Genomic DNA, 20,976 nt, shown 5'->3' with positions numbered 1-20,976 from the left:
TGAAAAAAAGGTTTATTTTCCTTTTATAGAACTCACTCACCGAATTGACCTAGAAATTTCCAAGGGATAAAATGATCTATGAAATAACTTCAGGAAAAAAGGGCTAAGCTTCCGTTATGATAGCTTTTGACCTGTTTTCAGCTCTTAATTTATAAAACAATATTTATGAACGATGGATGCATACTGTAAAACAAAAATCTTCTACAGTAAGAGAGTAATAAAAGAAACCTACCTTTCCTTCCCATCAGCTTCCCTCTTACCAGACAGGCTGGTTGTTTATAAGACAAACACTCCTACTCCATCTAGACATTCACACTTTTATTACCCATCTTTTAAAAAATTTATTATTGATATCAATTAGCCTGAGTCATGAAAACGGACCACTTTAAGGGCGACACGTGGTCCAATCACTATTTTTAAAAGTCCACGCATTTCAAACTCTTCTCTCCTGCCATGGCTGGGCTGTTTCGCTCTTTGAGGACCTGGACTCCGCAGCGTTTATTCGTTCGATGGCATCCTAGGGAAAACCACCGAGGAGACTTAGGGTTGGTGCTGGTTTCTAGTCACTTACGTAGCAAACGAAGCAAGAGGGACGTGCCCGGGAGGACCCGAGACAGGTGCGGGTGGGTTTCCGCAGTGGCCGCCGATCCCGAGTGCGTGCGGCGTGTTCCCGGGTCGGGACCGGAGCCAGAAGACACAACGCAGCCCCGGCCCCGGCCCTCCACCCCCTTCTCCGGGGCCCCTCGGACACGCCCCCCAGCTTCGGGGCCCCACAGCCCAGTACTCAGCGCTCGCCCCAGCCGCTCCCCGCAGCCGCCCACGTGGTGGAGCCCTGAGCAGCTCAAGGCCGCGGGGAGCGCTCGGAGAGGACCGCGGTTCAGGGAGGCCCAGCCGGCGCTACCCGGCCCAGTCGGCCCCCAGCCCGGGCCCCCACATTTCCTTCCCCGGAGGGCGGGAGGGAGGCGATACTCCGCTGGCCAGCCCTCCCCCGTGCCCCCCGCGCCCCCTGGCGGCCGCCGCAGGGACGCGCCCTGGGCACGCGGGGCCGCCCCTCTGGGCCCCCCTTCCTGGGCTTGGGGCCCGCGACGGGCGGCGGGCCCTCTCCCCTCGCGCCCCTGGCCCGAGCAGCGCTGGCCGCGCCCTTCCCCCTCAGCTCCCCGCGAGCCCCGAAACTCCGGGCTCCCGGTCGCGACGCCGTGGGCGCCCCAGTCTTGCGTGAAAGTGCCCAGCGTAGTAGCCGGGGGTCCCCTTTCTCCCAGGTGTGCCCCTCCCGCCACGTTCGGGCTTTCTAGCACGCTGCGAAAAAATGCCGCATGCACGCACTTATTTATTTATTTTGCAACAGCTGCAAGAAACAATGAAGCTTTTCAAGAACCAGGGAAACGCGCTTTCCAGCCACGCTGTTGTTGTTTTCAATGAACCTCTCCCAGCCCCGCACTCCCCGCCCACCCCGCTCCCTCCCCGACCTCCTCCTCCCGCGCTTGCCCCCCACGCCCAGTCCGGACCGGCGCCCGGGGCATTGTTTTTGGAGTCCTGCGGGAGGGGAGGGCGCGTGCGGGATGGCCGGCGCAGTGCGGGTGGGGGCGGGAGCGGGTGGGCGAGCGCGCGCGTGTCTATGTGTGTGCGCGCGTGTGCCGGCGCGGGCGGGAGGTGGGGGCGGCGCCTCGCAGTCTCGCGCCCCACGCCCGGGCTCCGCTCCGCACGTCTCTGCGATCCCGGGCTCCGGCTCTTGGCGCGCGCCGGCCTGGGCCGGGCCCTCGGCGCGCCGCGGCTGCGGCTGTGGCCGCTCGAGTGTGCGAGCGGGCGCGTGTGCACGGCCCAGGGTGCGCGCGCGCGAGCCCCCAGTGTGTGGCAGTGGCGGCGGCGGCGGCGCGGCGAGGCTGAGGCTCTTGTTTACCAGCATTAACTCCGCTGAGCGGAAAAAAAAAAAAATAAAAAGGGAAAAAACCCGAGGAGGAACGGGCGCACCAGGCGAACTCGAGAGAGGCGAGCGAGCGAGCGGGACGCCGCCAGCGAGCCTGCCCGCGGCCGGCGCACGCAGACCCTCCGCCCCGCTCCCCGGACGCCCCCGCGCCCTCCACGCCCCTCCCGCGCCAGGGGAGCTCCACGGCGCGCCTCGCGCCGCGGCTTTGACCTTCAGCGAGCCGGAGCCCCCGCGCGCAGAGCCGGCGGCGGCGGGCGGGGGCCGGGCGGGGGCCGGCGCGGGGCGGGCGGGCGGCGGCGGCGGCGCGGAGCCCGGGCAGCGCGGCGGGAGTGCTGAGCGCGGCGCGGCCGGCCCGCCGCTTTGTGTGTGTCCTGGATTTGGGAAGGAGCTCGCGGCGGCGGCGGCGCTGAGGGAGGAGGCGGCGGCGAGCGGAGCCCAAGGAGGAGGAGGGGGAGACGCTCATTCATTTTTACTCCGCATTTCTGCCCCCGGCCGGCCTCGCCTGCGACCCGGACTTGTGGCAATCTTGCGAACTGCGTCGCGCCCTCCCGCCGCGGAGGCTCGGGCGTCTGGCAGCCTTTCTCACTGTCAGGGGTCGGGTTTGTTTTTCCTCGCCGAGACGAATTGGGGGTTTGCCCCCTTTCTTTGCAGTTTTCCCCCCTTCCTGCCTCTCTGGGTTTGAAAATGGAGGCCGACGACGCCGACAGCCCGCCCCGGCGCGCCTCGGGTTCCCGACTCCGCCGAGCCCTGGGCCGCGGCTGCCGGCGCTGAGGGGCCGCCCCGCGCCGCCGCCCGCCCCGTCCGCGCAGCCCGGCTGGCCCCCGGGCCGGCGCCGCCTTCGGAGTATTGTTTCCTTCGCCCTTGTTTTTGGAGGGGGAGCGAAGACTGAGTTTGAGACTTTTTCCCTTTCCTTTCCTTTTTCTTTTCTTTTCTTTCTTTTTTTTTTTTGAGAAAGGGGAATTTCGTCCCAAATAAAAGGAATGAAGTCTGGCTCCGGAGGAGGGTCCCCGACCTCGCTGTGGGGGCTCCTGTTTTTCTCCGCCGCGCTCTCGCTCTGGCCAACGAGTGGAGAAAGTGAGTATGTGCTCGCCGCCCGCGGCCACTGCGGGAACTTTTCCTCCGAGGGGCTGCGCCCTGTTTGCGAAACCCGAGTTGCCACCGTCGCAGCTGTCGGGCCCCCGGGCTCGGGAGCGGCGGGGCGGGGCGCGGGGAGGCTCTGCCGGAAGGCTGGAGCGGACCGGGCCCAAGTTCATTTGTTTGGAGCCCCGAAGGCCCTGGCTCAGCGCATCCCCGCGCGGGAAGGGCCTCAGGGGCTTTCTCTTTCGTCGTCCCGGTAGCCCTGTCCCGTGGCCTGGTGGGTGGGCATCACTTACTCTCGAGCGGCCCCGGGGCCCAGCCCGGCGCGAGGACTCCGTGGGGAAGTTGGTGTCGGGGCAGGCCTCGCCGCCCTCACCTCCTCGGGCGCGCGGGCCGCTCTGCACGCAGCGCCGACCCCCGCGTGGCGCGCAGACAGCGGTGACAGCACCCTTGGCCGCGCCGCGGTCTCGCTGCTGGGGCAGACCCGGTGGTGGGGAGTGGGGAGCCGTCGGGCCCGCGGGGTGCAAATTGCTCTCCAGGGGGAGGTGCCCAGCAGAGAGGCCCCGTAGCCCTAGGACACGTTTCCAAACATCCCGGTGCTGTGTCGCGGGGCCCAACGTGCTTTGCCCCTCGAGCTCCTTGGGTCCCTGGCCTTTCGCGTCACTTCGGCCAGCTCCGCGGCGGGTTATCTACCCCGGCGTCAGGGGGCTGCTTTGTGCGGCTCGGGGTTGGGGGAAGCGTTCCCGGGACTGTTGCTCGGGAAGTGCGAGGCCGAAGGCCTTCATCAGCCAGATTGTTATCCGGAGCGCAACTTGGCCCCCAGTTCCGAAGGTTTTCGGACCATCTCCTGGTTTCTACCCCGCCTGTGGACGCCTCTCCTCCTGGAGGGGATGGAGAACGTTAGTGTAGAGTCCGAGTGTGCGTTAGTGGGTGTGTGGTCGGAGCCGACGTGCAGTTCCACACACGTGCTCGCAACGCGGGGTGTAGCTGCTGCCACACGGCCGCGCGGGGACATCCAGACGCCTGGCCCTGGCGAGAGGTGTCGTGCGCTGTCGTTTAAGGAGCGCCAGGATCTGCGACGGCGGGGGGTAGGGGGGCTGTTTTGTTTTGCGAGCGAGGAGCCCTGGTCTTGGTTTTGTTGTGGCCAGAGTTGTGTTGCACTCCCCTCCTGCCGCCCCACGCTTCCTTTGTACATAGTTAATAAGCAGTATCGCCCCACACTCGCTATCGTTTGCAATCTGATAGCTTTTGTTTTGGTGCTGTCGATTAGGGGTGTGTAGGGGTAGGTAGAGAAGAGCGAGGGCGTAGGGAGTGAGAACTCCCCACGATGTGTGGAGGCAGGAGAAGGAGGAGGTTTTATTCTTCCCAGAAAATTAAAGTGTGGCTTACTGTTACATGCGAGATGGCAGGGTAATTTGAACACGATTAAAAGTTTAAATGTAGTCGCAGAACTGGGGCTGGGAACGGTGAGGGCGTGTTGGTGAGTAATGGTTGCCGAGGGTATGCAGGTGGTGCCAGTTAACTTTGAAAATCACGACTGAGCCTTCAGGAGTGAGGGGGAGAAATAGGCTGCGGGGGCTGTCTGGCCCCATCACAGGGGCAATTCAGAAAGGCTGTTTCTGTAAACAAATCCTTAAACGTCTTGTAAGAAAGGAGACCGAGGTAGAATAGAGCAGATCGTACAGAATTAGCGTGTTTACTGCATAGAGTCAGACGCAGGCTGGGGCCGGACCTTCCACAAATCTGGGCTCTCCTGCTCTTTGTTTTCTAAACTTTCAGCAGACTTGATTGGGTGAAAGGCTTCCGGCTCCCTTCTACTAAAGCGTTTAGATGGTGTTTGGGGGACAAAGGAGGGTTTCTAATCTTTGAAAGCTAAATATAGTTAAGAAGAAACCAGAGAAATAATCCATTTTATTATGGCGTGTAATTGAACTATATTGTTTCTCTAGTTTTATTATTTAATGGTAGTGAGTTCTGAAAATCAAAATAGCAGCGATGGCTTTGCTTCCCCCAAGCAGGAGTCGGGCATTTTAAAATAGGATGTCTTGTTGTTTGGAGCGTTCTTCACGGAAAATGTTCTTTGTGAAAGGCAGCTCTTTTCTTGAGAACACAGACAGGAGGGGAAGGGGTATTTTAATGTATGTTTTTAATCCATGGTGCCAGAACTTTAAAGGAACCCTTTAAAATGGTCAGTTCCTGGAAACCTGATGGATGCCCAGAAGGCACCCCACATCCTGCTTATGGTTTGCTGAAGTCTTGACTCCGTACCTGCTCCTCCCTCCATCTCTGACACTTTGAGGATGAAATGATACGTGCATGACCATGTGTTCAGTTTTTAGACCTAAAAGTACTAGACCCCTTAGCTCTGAGAGAAATGAGCCACTCAGTCCTATCTTTCAGCCGTTGTCAAGTATAGTAATAAAGATTGGAGTGTTGTTGGTCCAGTTGCAGGTATTTTTTTAGCACATGTAGGGATTAGTGTTTCTTCTTTGAGTGTGATGGCAGTAGGGAGAGTGTTTTATCTTTAACTTAGGAAATGTTGAAGTTTTGGAAGCAGACAGTCATATGGACATGTTTGTTTGGTATCGCTGTAATGTGAACAGAGCATCTAAATAAGGGAGTTTTGGAAGTTGCAAGTGATCGTCATATAATCTGATGGCTGTTTTCTTCTTTTTCTTTTTTTAAATCAACATGCACTTTAAACTTATTGTAGCCATCTCCTTAAAAGGATTCAATCATCTTTCTGCCCCAGGCACAGTTAACATCCTATTGTCAGAGAAATGTAGGTATGTGAAATGTTGGTTTTTAAAGAAGTTAGTGTTTTATTACCAGAAGGAGAACCCAGAATAAGAACTTTTGAGAGAACCTAAATAGCAAATTATAGTTTAGACTGTCTAGAGGGAAATGGCATTTTGTGGAGGGGTGGGGTGTCAGGATTTGGAGTTTAAAAGGTCAGTATGTCTGATTTATCAAGAGGAGTAGAAAAGTCCAAGTCTAAGATATAAGCTAAGGTTGGGTAGATGATCCTTGAAAACATTACAGAAAGTGAAAGAAGTCAGTCACCAGAGACCACATATTGCAGGATTCCATTTATATGGGGGAGGATGGAGTAGGGAGTGACTGCTAGTAGGTGCAGGGCATCTTTTTGGGGTGATGAAAATGTCTTAAAATTGGTTTGTGTTGATGGTTGCACAGCTCTGAATATACTGTCTGAATATGCTAAAAACCACAAAATTGTACACTTTAAATTGATGACTTTTATGGTATGTGAATTATATCTCAACCTGTTTTTTTAAAGAAATGTGCTAAGATTGAAGAGAAATCATCGTGCTACCTTCGACATAAAAATTGTATTAAAATTATTAAGTAAGTTTGTCCTGCAGGTTGATATCTCTCTTTTCTCTCCCCGACCCCAACCTTGTGTTTTAGATCTATGATTTACAGCAATATAACAGACTGACAATTGAGGCTGTAGCAGCAAGAATTCAATGCCATAGGAGAAATGGACAAACAGGGGAAAAAAAGAATTTTGGTTATACGTAGCTCCAGTTAAGGATTGAAGGGTTAGATTAAAAACCACAAATGCTAGTGAAAGTCAGATTTTTGACAATAAAATCTTCAACTGAATTTGAAATGATGTTGAGTTTTTCAAGAGAGAGTTTAGGAGCTGAGTCTGGACGGCTCTTTGTAGTTCCAATTTTATTATGTATGTTTTCTAACAAAAAAATAATGTGTAATTTTAAGATGGTAAAGAATTTCCACTGGTTTTTGATATGCCATATTGACCACAAGTGGTAGTAAAGACTGAGGCTGAACTGTTCATTTTAGTGTAGGCTTGTTTTTTCTTTGTTGCTTATTTTATTTCTTAAATAGATCCAGAGTCTGAGCAGAAGAAATCTTTGTGTAGGATACAGTAGTTGTTTTACACATTCAGTCATTTTTATAAAAAATTAAAATTTCTAACAGAACAAAAGATTTTAAAATATGGAAAAGGCCTTTTTGTTTTTAAACTGTGTGCCTTTATCCAAATTTACCTAAGTCTTTCAATAAGAAAAGACCTAGAGAATAATTGTTGTTTACATTTGGTTTTGGTCTTTGTGTAAGTCTTAGTTTACTAATAAAAATGTTTCCCCGCCCTTCCTATTGTTGCAAGATCAGGGCAGTAATGAAAATAAACTGTATCATTTTCACTTGTTACCTTAAAGTTTTGCCAAGGGGAGCCCTCAAGGGATGGTTGTTTCCTTTTTAATCTGGTTTCGTTTGTTTTGTAAGAATGTGCTGTAAGAAGCAACTGAAACCAGCCAGCAAGTATTGGGCACCTACTGTATGAAAGCAGAGCTTGTGCTGGGCAATGTGTGAGCATATAAAAAAGGGGATCTTGGTTTTGTCCTAGGGGCATTTTGTAAATCTTGCATGAAATGAAGTTACTTGAAAATTCAGATTTTTTTTTCAGACTCAGCATAGGATGCACAATTTTCAAATAGACAGTGGGCAGCATTTTAAAGGCCCTTTAAAATTATTTCTGTAGACTTAAGACATGAAGTAAACCAGTGTTGTTGATCCTCTGGAAAGCCTTTGCTGCACCACTTTTGCCTCATTAGTACTTTCCCTCGTATTGGAATATCATCATACAGGTGGTGTTCACCCATCTTGGCCAGCAGCTCTGCCTTTTATATAACATTAGTTATGATAATTATGATTAAAAATGTGCAGTGTTGTAGTTGCCTTTTTCCAAAAGTTAGGAGTCACAGGTGTGTGCCTGAATGTTGCATGGCATGTTTTGAGTTATAAGAAAGATGGGACTTATTTCAGAAGTTTCCTGGATTTACATATTGTTTAGTTAGCTTTCTGGAAATCATTAGGAAAGATTCGTAATTTCGAGGCATTTTACAATTTAAAAATAACTTGATGTTTTTAAAAGCATGAGGGGGTAAGAATTAAGATTGAGGAGACAAGTCCTGAAAGTGTGTGTGTTTTCATGGTAAAGTGTACAAGATGTGTTTCTTTCTGGGTTGTGAGGTTGTGATTTTCTTCGATTTGTTTTCCAAACTCATCTGAAAATCAACCTTAGTTCATAGAAGAGGTATTTGTGCCCGTGGGCAAACTTGCTTTGGATTGCTTTTCTTAGCCAACTTATGACAGGTGCCATCTGAGTCCAAGAGATGAACTCTTTTCAATTGTACTAAATATATAATACTTGCACACATGCTAGGGATATAGTTTCTTCATTTCTCTCTCTGAGATGTTCCGAAGGAAAATTTTGAACACTTTAAAGATAACACAGTACATAATTAATGGTGTACTCTGAGCCCTCCTGGAAAATGGTGTTTGGCATCAGATTAGCAAGAGGAAGTTTTCCAATTACTTGTAAAGATGTGATTTGGTCTAAACTAAGTGTATGGTGGGGGGTGGGGGGCAGTCCCAGTGTTTGTGGACATTTAGACCTGTTGACATTTGGGGAACATAACTGATTTCCAATATTTGGAAAGATTAAAATTTTGAAATATGTACACACTCCCTCATTCCCCCCACCCCCAAGAGTCTGTAAAAGCATTGATTTTTTCTGATGGAGGCACATATATTTGGTATATAAAATGGCTGGTAGAAAAAGATCTTTAAAAACAAGTTAGGTTGTTGTCTCAACACATGCATATTCTCTTAGCATGATGTTTTCTTTTGTTGAATTGCTTTGGTTTTTGACTCAGAATATTAACAATACTTTTGATTTTGAGACTTCTGGACTTTTGAAGAGTAAGTTATTTTCCATTCTTAAATGGTCAGTTTTACTCACGTTTTAAAGTTCCAGATATCATGTTTGAAGATTTCCTTATTTTTTTCACTTATGTCAGTTTTACTTATGTCATATTAAGTTGATTAATTTCAAAATCTTAAGGAAAGGTTGATATTTCTTCACTTGAATTGAGAAATATTTTTTCCCTCCCTCCTTTCTTCCTCAGTAAATACATGTTGAGTACTTATTGGGGCTCAGTTCTTTAGGTTTACAAATTCTTTCTGATACCATGAAATATCTTACCCTAAGTTTTTAAAGGTATGAATCAAACCATAGAAATTGCTGATATGTTTATTTTAAAAACTAAAACTAGTAAGCACATTTTAAATTTTTCTTCTGTTTTCTGCCCTGGACTACAAGAATTTTTAAACTCATCGGTTGCTATTCACATTTTACTGTAACACAACAGAAAGTAGTTTCTTTTATTGTGAGGGATGAACACCTACGATTGCAATAACTTTTACAGTGTATTGTTGCTGTTATTTATGACTGGGAAAAGTAAGTAGGCATGCAGGGATTGCCTTTTTCTTATATTTATGTTCAACTTGGTTAATGATGGTGATGGCTTAGTTTATAAGTTGTTGGGAGATGTGTCCATGGAGCTCACTGACTTTGTCCCGCCTGCAATGGCTGATGGGCTTGAAGTCCACATTTTCTTATTTGGAATATCAGAGTGGCTGGCCAGCCACCTAGGGAAGATGTGCACACATATGAATGGTGCCATCACATACTGCAGAGGTATACGCCTACTTTAAATTGCTCATCTTGTAACAGTCTGGAAGACATTTTTTTAAACGCGTTTATATTTTAAAGACTTGAGAAAGTAGTCTATTAGTAGTCCAGAAAGTTCTTGGGGTGGGGAGGAATTTGAAACTGTTATCTCACTCCACATTCTTAGCCCCCTTAATAATACAGGCCTCTACTTCAGTAAGAGTTACATAATAAGAATACCATTTGTTCAGAATTGTGTATCTCCACCCATCCATTCACATTCTGAGAGTCTGAAATACATTGTTGCTGTTTTGTATACTTTCCCTTGACCATTTTCTTTTTAACCTGGCACTGGCTTTGCAATTCTTTTGTCAGTTTAAAAAGCATACTACTTTATAAATTATTCTTGACATGGGAGAAGAAATATATTTTGACAGTCTTAATGTATAAATATTTTATAGAGCAGAACTTTAAAAATTTCCTGATATATTTTGAATGCTTGCTTTCAGCTTGTTCTCTTCTATAAAATATAGTCAGTGGTTTGTCTCTAAAAAATTGATTATTGGGAATATATGTTTGACAAAGTAAATGAGACATACCAATTTGAGTCAAGTACATTGTTAGTTAAAAGAACTTTAAGGAACAGACATCTGATAATTAGGGAGAGGTGAGTTTATGTGTAACAGGTTTTCAGTTTTTTCCAAATTTGAAGTATCTTGATGACCTTTGATAACTTCTGGAAAAAGTAGGCAGCATGGAGAAAAAGTCCAGGTAAAAGCCCATGGATCCAATTGACTGCATCAGCTTGCAAAGAGTCTTCTAAGCCATTAGCTATTAATTATATTTAGATTGTAAAATCTTCCTCACTTGTGCCCATATTTATCCATGTGGTCTTGTATTTATTCTCCCTACCTAATTTCCCTGGATCTCATTGTAATGGGATAATACACTAGCTCACAGACTCAGGACTTGAAAGAGAAGCACAGATTGCCGTAAAAACAAATGAACACAAACAGATCAGTGGCAGAGGAAGATGTACTATTCAGCTTCCCTTATTTCTGTTGTCTGATTTCTGTGGATAATGAGTTCATGGCATATGTGAGTTCACCACGTGGTACAGTTTAATCATAGGAAATTCATTTGTTATAGGAGCCTTTCTTGGTCAGGTGATATATTTGGGGTTTTCTTTCTAACACGCACCTCAGTAAGATTTTCAACAACAAAGGCTAGCTCTGGAAGGAATTTCTAGCTAAATTTCAGTTCTGTAGCCTGTCCTTTTCTGGGGAGACTGGTTAATTGAATGTTTCCTTTCAACCTCACTGAGTCACTTGAAATTGCTCAGATTTGCCCCTGTTTCTGGCTCCACCCTGGTCCAGTCCAGACCTGCATTGACTCTGAGCACATGCTGAGTTGGTCTCTGAACCAGCTCGGACTCTTGTGCCATCCTTTTGGTTTGATGGACTTGGACTTGCCAGCTCCAAATTCTCAGAGTGTGCCTCCTGTGTTCTGAGAATCAAGTCCAAGGCACCTCATATTGGGCTGTAATAGGTCCTTAATAAGACTTTGCTGTGGGGATCCAGTTTTAATTCCCAGTACTCCCCAACACCTGTGCTTCAGCCTCATGGAAAGTAAGTCATACTGTTCCTGTTGCCAGGGTTTTGCTCTTGCTGTTTTTCCTTTTCACTACTTTGCTACTCACCCTCCTACCCCCACCCTCCATACTGAATAGCAGAAGGTGCCACTCACTTAAAAGCACAGGAAGGTCACCTTGGCTCTTGTTTCTCCTTAGCTGCCAATTAGTTCGTTCGTCCTGAACAAGTTGTTTTAACTTTTCTGAGTCTCAACAGAAATGTGGAGACTTAAAAATATTTGGGGAAGATGTTTCTTATTTTCTCACTAAACAACAAAATAACATTTTCTAATATGTTTAGAAAACTGAAGTCAGAAAATTTTGAGGCCAGGTGCGATGGTTCATGCTTGTAATCCCAGCACTTTGGGTGGGAGGCTGGGGAGGCTGAGGTGAGTAGATCACTTTAGGCCAGGAGTTTGAGACCAGCCTGGGCAACATAGCAAGACCCCATATCTTAAAAAAAAAAAAAAAAGAAGAAGAAGAAAAAAGAAAAATTAGCTGGATGTGGTGGGGGTAGCCTCTGTAGTCCCAGTTACTTGGCTGAGGCAGGAGGATCACTTGAGCACAGGAATTTGAGGTTACGATGAACTATGATCAGGATACTGCACTCCAGCTTGGGTGCTAGAACTAGACCCTGTGTCTCTAAAAAACAAACTTTTGGGGAGAAATTTTTTTTTTCCTTTTAAATCTTTAAGTATCAGGTAGAAACTTTATATCTGTAAAGCAGGGACAAGACTGTAACTTTCTAAAGGCAGGATACTAAGTCAGTTAATTCCTTTTCCCCAAATACCTTTAATAGATCTGTGAGGCCATCCTGTAATTTCTAACTCCGATTCCTTTTCCTTCATTAGATTCCTTCTCCTTCATAAAGCTTCTTGTGATTTTCCTAACTTCTATAGATCTGACTTCCCCGTTACTCTGTTTGAGTTCACATCCACTGTTGTGTTGGGTGATGATGATTTGTTTTGTCTTGTTCCTTGGCTGTTGTCATTTGATGAGGACAGTGGAGCTCAAGTGTCTGGTTTGACTCTTCAGCTCCTTAGCAGCTAAGATCTCAGGCAAATTATTTAATCTTCTTTTGCCTCTGTTTCCTCATCTGTGAAATTATAATTTTAATAGAACCTACTTCATATATTTATTCAGAAAACTTAAGTGACTTTGTAAACATGTCAAGTGTGTAGAACAGAACCTGGCACATAAGAAGCCCTCAAGCTGTTACAACTCTTATGGATGTGATCTTTGGATAGTGCCAGAAATATAGGACAAATTTGATGTTTGACTGCTCTTGTCATTTAAGTATGTGCCAGAGCCTGGCACATAGATGCTTAATATGATCTGTAATAAAACTTTATTTTGGTAAGGGGCTTAACAAGATGGCATTTTGCTTATTAAACGTAGTTGTGTGATATTATCTTTTTTAAGTAGCTCCTTACCCCCCCCCCCACAGTTCACCTTCCATGTCAGAGATCTGTGTGTTATGCTGTGCTTTCTCCTATAAGCTTTTCGTTTGTTAATCTCTGCTCGCACCTGAGAGGTGTCCAATGTGCACTTTGCCCATCTCACCAGTACGTAGGCGCCATCTAGTGGCTAGAGAAGAAATTCAGCCTATTCAGTGACTATTAACAGTGCCCGGAGGAGGAAGAAAGACAGTGATCCCTTCCCACTTTCTGGCTGGGTTCCTAGGAACTGATTGCAAGAAAATGTGGATACTGCAGGCTTCTGTAGAAACCACTGGGCTACGGTTTGGGATTAGGGTTGCTCTACTATGTCAGTGTGAGCTACAGTGAGAGAATTGGGATTTTCCTAAATGATGTAAACAAGCGTACTGCACTCCGACAGTTGTTATACCGAGGGTGTTGTTTTTTTTACAATTAGGGTTTTAGAATATTTTTACAGGACTTTCATAAATGAGAAGTTCTAAAATATTTCTTTTAAAATTAGAGGGTTTTTTGTTTGTTTGCTTTTTTGTTTGTTTGTCTTATGAGACAGTCTTGCTATGTTGCCTGGACTAGAGTGCAGTGGCCCGATCACAGCTCACTGCAACCTCAAACTCCTGGGCTCAAATGATCCTCCTGCCTCAGCCTCCTGAATAGGTGGGACTATAGGCCCATAGCACCACACCTGGCTAATTAAAAAAAAAAAAATTTTTTTTTTTGTAGAGATGAGCTCTCACTGTTGCCCAGGCTGACTTTGAACTCTTGAACTTAAACAGTCCTCCCAGCTCAACCTCCCAAAGTGCTAGGATTACAGGCGTGAGCCACCATGCCCAGCTGTAGGGTTAGAGATTTTGAAAAAAACACTACTGATTCATTTTGAAAAATACAGTAAGATTTACCTTCCTTTGCTCTATTTAAGTAGGTAGTAACACTTTAATTACCACTCTTACATGTGTCCCTTGGACTATTCTATGTAGTTAAGATGCTCACCAGCCAGAAATACTAATAGAGAATAGTAACAAATACTTTCATTACTGGTGTTAGGCCCCACATTTGCCTGCATTTTGTTAGATAATTTTCTGGGTTTGGTTTCATATTTTATTGATATTTTCAAAACTACTTTCTCATTTCCTTGGTGAGACTACCCACAATATATAGGTAGTTATTCAGTTTTATATGTCAAAAGCTTTTGATCCATTGGTTCGATCCATATGGTTGCCTTTTAATATTTTCAATTTGAAAATCATTTGTTTGGCTACCTGAGAGAGAACTTTAGCCTGCCTTCCGTTCAGAAAGTCTGAACAACTTCTCAGGCTGTTTCTGAAGCAGGTTGTACTTCTCTCTCTGTCTTGGCAGGTGGAAGCCCCTCTGCTGGGAATAACAATATTACCAATTTGCCCTCTGGCAAGCTCCTTTAAGAATTAGCTACACTTGCACTCCCTGGTGGCCCTGATTCTGCCTGCAGGATGGTTGCTCTGACTTCATGCTCCTCTGGTACTCTACCTCTGTTAGGGCTTCTCCCCCGGTATTGTTTTCCCCCACTGTTGAGGGAGGAGAAGGGTACCTTGGTCATCTTTGAATTCCCCAGTGCCTTGTACATAGGCAGGAGCTGAAGAAATGGAAGACTTCCTAAAGGGATACTCCTCCCTTTTACTTTGAACCACTGTTTATGTACAACAAATTTCTCTTTGTCTAGTCATTGTAGCTCTGCCAGTCGAAACATTTTATTAATATCAACACAGTTACTGCTATGTGGAACTTGAAAGCAATAGAATTATCTTTAAAATCATTGTTTCATTAGGCTTTTTGCACATTGAGGTGAATAATAAAAATTAGAACTCCTGAAAAGGTCATTTGTGAGTCTGGCCTTGTGTCAAGATCACCTCATCCCTATGGATGGAGACTTTGTTCCATAAATTCCCTATAGATAAGATTTAATGAATAATTCATTGCCACCAATTCATGTTTGTAGTGTGCCTTAAACCTGCAGACCCCAACTCCAAGCTGCAGACCAGTGCTGTGGCCTCTTAGGAACTGGGCTGCAAAGCAGGAGGTGAATGCGGAGCTAGCTAATGAGTGAAACATCATCTGTATTTACAGCCGCTCCCCATCACTCACATCACCGCCTGAGTTCTGCCTCCTGTCAGATCAGCGGCAGCATTAGATTCTCAGGAGCCTGAACCCTTCTGTAAACTGTGCACACGAGGGATCTAGGTTGCACACCCCTTATGAGAATCTAATGTCTGATGATCTGAGGGGGAGCTGAAGTGGTGATGCTAGCACTAGGCAGTGGCTGCAAATATAGTTGATCATTAGCAGGGAGGTTTGACTGCACAGTAAATGTAATGCGCTTGAATCATCCTGAAACCATCCCCCTGCCCTGGTCGGTGGAAAAATTGTCTTCCGTGAAACCAGTCCCTGGTGCTAAAAAGGCTGGGGACCGCTGCTTTAAACCACTGTGGGGCTGGGTGCCTGATTGAAGGTAGGCGCCTTCAGCGGGACTTGCTATGCGGTGGTCTCCAGAGTGGCCTGATGCAGAGGGCTAGGCGGGTACCTCCACTGCTGACTTCTGAATGACAGGGTGGGCTTGGTCATCTCTCAGTCCTTTCTAGCCTTCAGATTCCAAGAACACTAGGCAGAAAGAGATGAAATTCTTAGGAAGGTTTGGCTGGAACCAGCAGAATCACTGAACAGAGGTTTGTTTCTGTTTCTTGCATTGTTTTCTTGGCTGGAGTGCAGTGGCGGCATGATCATAGCTCACTGTAACCTCAAACTCCTGGGCTCAGGTGATCCTCCCAAGTAGCTAGGGGTACAGGTGCATGCCACTGTGCCTGGCTAATTTTTTCTTTTTTAAACTTTTGTAAAGACAGGGTCCTTGCTATGTTGCCCAGGCTGGTCTTGAACTGCTGGCTTGAAGCGATTCCCCAACCTCAGCCTTCCAAAGTGCTGGGATTACAGGCATGAGCCACTGCACCAGGCTGGTAGCCAAGTCTTAAATGTCTCTCATCACTTGAGTACCCGCTCCCGTGATATTTTGGTTATTAGTCAAGGCCTTTGACAGTCTCATGGTGGGGCTCTTGGAGAAGGTAAAGTTTGGTCCTGCCTCTCTTTTTTTTTTGAGACAAGAGTTTGCTGTTATCCATGCTAGAGTGAGTGCAGTGGTATCATCATAGCTCACTGCAATGTCAAGCGATCCTCCTGCCTCAGCCTCCTGAGTAGCTGGGACTACAGGTGTGCCCCACCACTCCTGCCTAAGTTTTCCATTTTGGGGGAGGTGGGGTCTTGCTGTGTTTCTTAGGCTCCTGCTCCCGTCTCTTGACAGAAGAAAGTTGACTTTTCCAGGAGTGTAAAGAGGCCTCCTGAACTTAATTAAAACCTAAGAAATTATCGCTAAAGTCTTGATGCTCCTGAGGAGACTTGTGAGGTGGAATATTTCTTGTAGAATATATAAACATAATTATTTCAACCTGGTATGTTAACTTCAAGTGCAGGTTATAAAAAAGCATCTTGTAAAATTACCATGTGAATGTTGAACTGGGTGTCACTGGCCTTTGCTCTTCCCTGTGGGGTTTGCATGTGCACAACTCTTTCTTTGAAGCCGGGTCCCCTCAGGCAGTTCACTGTCTCCCTCCCTTTGCTGGAGGAGGGGTGGGTGTTGGTAAAGGAGCTTCAGGCCTCAGTGTCTGAACCTGTAATTTGGAATAATATTGCGCTAGCGGGGATGCCATATGAATTAGCAAGAATGTATCTAAGATGCCCAGCAGAGTGGGCACGTGGAAAGAATCCAACAAATGGATGCTTTTATCTTTCTCCTCCCCACATGCCATGGTGGCCCTTGTGGGCTGTCTTTGGGGCTCCAGTCCTCCCTTCCTCTCCCAGCACCAAGGCTTTGCCACCACTCAAGCGGCGGGGTGGGGTGGGGGGGTGTCTTCCTTTCCATGCCTACAGTGAAGGTTTGAACCCAGAAAGTGTGAGTGACAGGTCAGCCTTTGGAACCACTAACCAGGTTGCCTCTCTGTGCCCAAAGAGTTGTTGTCTTTAAGTAAACCAGGCTTGCTCTGGTTTAAGGTCATGTCCCCACCTGAAGAGGGGGGAGTAGGAGGTGAATGGTGGGGAGGGTACAAACCTCTGTCTTCCCTGTCGAGTTGGGGGTCTCTAGTGGCCTCTGTTCCCTGGAGAGCATATTAAAAGATGTGTGATTTTTTTTTCCCCCTCAATGAGCTTACTGTCTAGTTGGGAAAACTCAAATACTGGTGACCAGTAACAGGCAACATGTGTTCAGTGCAGAATTATGGGATGCCAACTAAAGGTTTGGAGAAGTGTGTGGGCTGCAGGATTGGGTCATCGAGCTGCCGAACAGCTTGAGCAGCTTTAGGGAGGACATCTGACTTTAGTGTGCCCCAAGTATTTGCCTCTCACGGTCCAGGGGGATAGTTCCCCAGGAGGGGGAGGGACGTGTGTGGTGTAGGTGGCAGTGTGCACTGATGGAATGGAGGGTGGGTGTCAGAAGCAATCGCAGTGGCCTGCTGAGAAGGGTCTTCTAGGAAGGCTGCTCTCACCTCGATGGGGTCAGGATTGGGGGACAGAAATGGGCAGCCCAGTGGGAACCAGTGACTGTAGATGAAGGAGGTGATGAAGATGGGGTTGGGGGGATTACTCGTCTCTAGACCTGAGACCAGGGAAGCAGGAACTGATGGGACACGTTGGCCTGGCTAGGAGGGGTGATGAGTGAGGCTGAGGGGGTGACTGGTGACGCAGGCCTGGGTGGGCTGTCTAGAGGCCTCCCAGGGGATGGACAGGCAGGACCCGTGTGGCCCCGGGCTGGCTAGAGGACTGGAGCAGCAGCACAGAGCAGACTATTGACAAGGCACCTGGCACCTTCATGGCACAGAACAGGGAGAACTAGGGAGCAAGCCTCCAGTGAGGCCGTTCATGTAGCAAAGTCCTTTGGAAACTGCAGTGTTCGACATTTTATAATTGTTTTTAGAAATGGACTTTAGAAAGTGGAGGAACTCTTATCCTTGTTAGGGGAATCACAGGTGCCTGGTAAAGTTAAGGACCAGGGTTAAAACCTGTGGAAGTAATAGTTCCTCCAAATGTACTCCTCTCCTCTAAAAATAAAAGTGAAAGTTTTTCAGGTGAGGGCTCTTGCCATTCATTTGCTGGGGCACTGCTTTCTAACTTTCAGAGGGAATCCAAACAAGACATGGGCCCTTATGTCCTTCTGGGCTGGGCCAGGCAGGTACATGGCCCTGGGCTTCCTGAGGCTGGGATGGGGAGGCAGCCCCTGCCCCCCACTGTGCTGGTGTTCCCAGCCTTCACGGTACAAACAGAGAGAAATGGTTTGTTTAAAAAGGAATGCCAACTTTGCATCCAGGTCTAGGCTCTGCTACTACTGCTTTTTAACTTGTATTGATTTATGTTCCTAAATCGACTGGGCACGTTGTAGTTCTTGGTGAGAAGCAATTGTCCATTTTAGTCCAGGATTAGTGCTACTAGCTGGGTGCTGCCTGTTCTGCAACTGTAACTGTTTGTTTTCACTTGACAAATAACATTAAAAAACACAGTAATGCAAGAGGCTTCCCGGGAGGGTGATATCATTTGGCCTATGGGCTTTTGTATTACTTCCCTGCTATCAGGATAGTGAATTCTAAGTCATTTTTCACCTGTTGGAGCAAGCAGAGCTGAAGCACAGTTTGTGCTTTCCCCCATTGGAAAGTAGGCCTTCTGCCCTGTCACATACACCTTTTTCCCCAGTCTTGTTTGGTGGCTTTGATTCCACCCTTTTGAGATTAGAATTGGATTCCAGAGCCAGAGACTTAAATGTCTACTTATGGGTTGTGCCCAGGGCACATTAATTACGCTCTCTCCTCTACTTTCCTAATCTGTGAAATGGAAGATTATAGTGGTACCCATCTTAGAGGATTGTTACAAGTACTTCATGAGCAAATACATAACAAATTTCTTAGAACTCGGTGCCTATCCTAAACACTAGGGTTAGCTGTTACGATTATTGTTAGGGATGGGAGATACACATTGGAAGTTACACACTTCCTTAAAAGAAAAAAAATAGTGCCCTCCTGGGTGTGTATTGATTCCGCAGTTCTGCTTTTAGCTGCATTTACTATTTTTTGACTGGAGAGTTAAGACTCCAATTTCATCTCATAGAGAGAGTTTCCCTAGTGCTCTGTTGGGGCTAGAAGCACACCTCCCTCCTCATGCTGCCTCTGCCTCTGGGGAAGGGGGTGAAGCATCCTCCTCCAGGAGCTGCATTATCTGGATTCCAAGTGCCATTTTAAGAAGGCTGATGTGTCATGGATCATTCTCATGTGGTGTGCATCCTGTATGCCCCTTGACCCTTCACTCTCTTCCTTCGTTAAGGAGAGGTAGGTAACTCCGGGTCGTGTGGCCTTCTGGGGAAGACCCAGGTCAGGAGCAGGAGGAATGTGGGTGGGACTTACGTTTCCAGTCAAAATTTAGGGCTCAGGATTCATGAAAAGAATGAATCTACCTGTCTAGAAACTATTTAGACTGTTTTAAATTGAGAGTGGGGAAAATTGAGAACCTATGGCCCTTGCATGTAGGTCGAGGGCTGCGTGCAGGGATGAGAGTTCCCAGAGGCTGCCGGAGCGGGAGAAGGCTTCTGTCAGGGTGGGAAGGCAGCCACAGTTGTGTCACCTGATCAGTCAGCGTTCTGCAGGAGAGCCGTCCTCCAGGACAGTGAGAAGGAGCTGCCCTCTTGCTCTGTCCCTTGGGCTGTGCAGGGCCTCTGCTTCCCAGGACTGGAATTCAAGCTTAGTCCCAAGAGTAGGCAGCTTGTTAGTTGGGCTTGAGTGGTCCTGGTAGGGGGCCGTCACCTACTTGGTGTTTCCAAGGGAAATGTGTTTTGAGCCCAGACCACTTAAACAATTTAACAATTAGTAGTAAGTAATGATACTGTTTACTTTTTGTGATAAAAGGTCTCTTAGGAACAGGAGTTAATTCCTTTGGTTTAAAAAACTTATTCCTTGAGGCCAATAAGCACATGAATAGATGCTGAAAGTCACTAGTCATTGGTGAAATGCAAGTCAGACCCGCAATTGATACCACTTCACACTCATTAGCATGGCTATTACCAAGAAAACCCCCGAACAAGTAGGCCAGGATGTGGAGAAATGGAACCCGTGGACATGTAAACGGTGTAGCCACAGTGGAAGACAGTATGGTGGCTCCTCAAAAAATTATAGAATTGCCACATGATCCAGCAATTCCACTCCTGGGTATTTGCCTAAAAGACGTGAAAGCAGGGACTTGAACAGATATTCGTACACCTCCTCTTAGGAACACCTCCTCTTAGGAAATACTGATAGCGATTTGTAGTGATAACATGTAGTTGAGGCACCTAGAATTGGGTTCTCGTTATAACCTTTCTTTACAGTTGAGACTGGAGCTGCCATAGAGGTAAGCACATTTTATATCTATTAGGAAAATGATCACTGTTTAATATCGGTGAAATTAGGACGTGCATCTCTTTTCAGAGATATGCTGGTAAAACCTAAGAGAGGAATTAACTCAGTGCACTAGAATGAATGCATCTCTTACAGTTGGTCTATTTCATATTACCTATTAGTGTTGATCTCTTTTAAAGCAGACACTGTTGTGTGTTGAATTTGTGAACAGTGTAGATCTCAGCCCACCAATGCCGGGACAAAATTATTTTTCTTATACTCATTTTCGTTAAAGAAGTGAAAAAGAAATCCTTTTCAAAAAGAAGATCTTAAAAATAAGAATAACATTTCAGCATTCTGTCATTGTTTTTAAAATTGAGCTATTTTAAGACTGTGTTATTCCTAAGTAATGTTAAAAAATGATAGGTAATCTGGATAGATACTTTTTCTTATATTTTCTCCTAGAAAAACTTTAAAAGGCAAACCTACCAATAACAAATGAAATGTCAAGAGAGTCTATCCAATGTTAGGATAAAAAATGTATGTGTCTCAAATTTAACCCTGTTCGTGGCAGTGAATAATGATTCATAATAGCTGAAAAGTGGAAGTAACCCCAGTGACCATTGATGGATGCATAAACAAAATGTGGTATATCCATATAACGAAATTTATTCAGTCTTAAAAAGGAAGGAGGTTTTATCACATGCTACAGTGTGGATGAGCCTTGACGACATTACACTAAGTGAAATAAGTCAGTCATTAAAGGACATATGCTGTATGGTCCCACTTATGAGGTCCCTGGAGTAGTCAGATGCATAGAGAAGAAAGCAGAACGGTGGGTGCCAGGGGCTGGAGGAAGAGGGATGGGGAGTTAGTGTTTAATGGGTACAGAGTTTCAGTCTGGGAGTTTGAAAGAGTTCTGGAAATGGATGCTGGCGATGGTTGCACAATAATGTGAATGTACTTACTGTCACCAAACT

General features: G+C 46.5%; 1 protein-coding gene across 2 annotated transcripts in view; it reads left to right on the top strand.

The window, feature by feature from the left end:
• The first annotated feature begins 2,272 nt into the window (after nucleotides 1-2,272).
• Nucleotides 2,273-20,976, top strand: part of IGF1R (insulin like growth factor 1 receptor) — a 281,778-nt gene continuing 263,074 nt past the window's right edge. The window contains exon 1 of one of the 2 annotated variants that reach the window (XM_045561532.1): nucleotides 2,273-2,998. In XM_045561532.1, the coding sequence (XP_045417488.1) occupies nucleotides 2,905-2,998 (94 nt within the window). In that variant the 5' untranslated portion in view covers nucleotides 2,273-2,904. The remainder of the gene's footprint in view (nucleotides 2,999-20,976) is intronic. The other variant, XM_045561533.1, reaches the window with a different exon arrangement.

Source organism: Lemur catta, chromosome 9 (assembly GCF_020740605.2).
Source record: "Lemur catta isolate mLemCat1 chromosome 9, mLemCat1.pri, whole genome shotgun sequence".
Taxonomy (NCBI): Eukaryota; Metazoa; Chordata; class Mammalia; order Primates; family Lemuridae; genus Lemur; species Lemur catta.
Note: the sequence above shows the minus strand (reverse complement) of the source record. Positions and strands in the feature narration are given on the sequence as shown.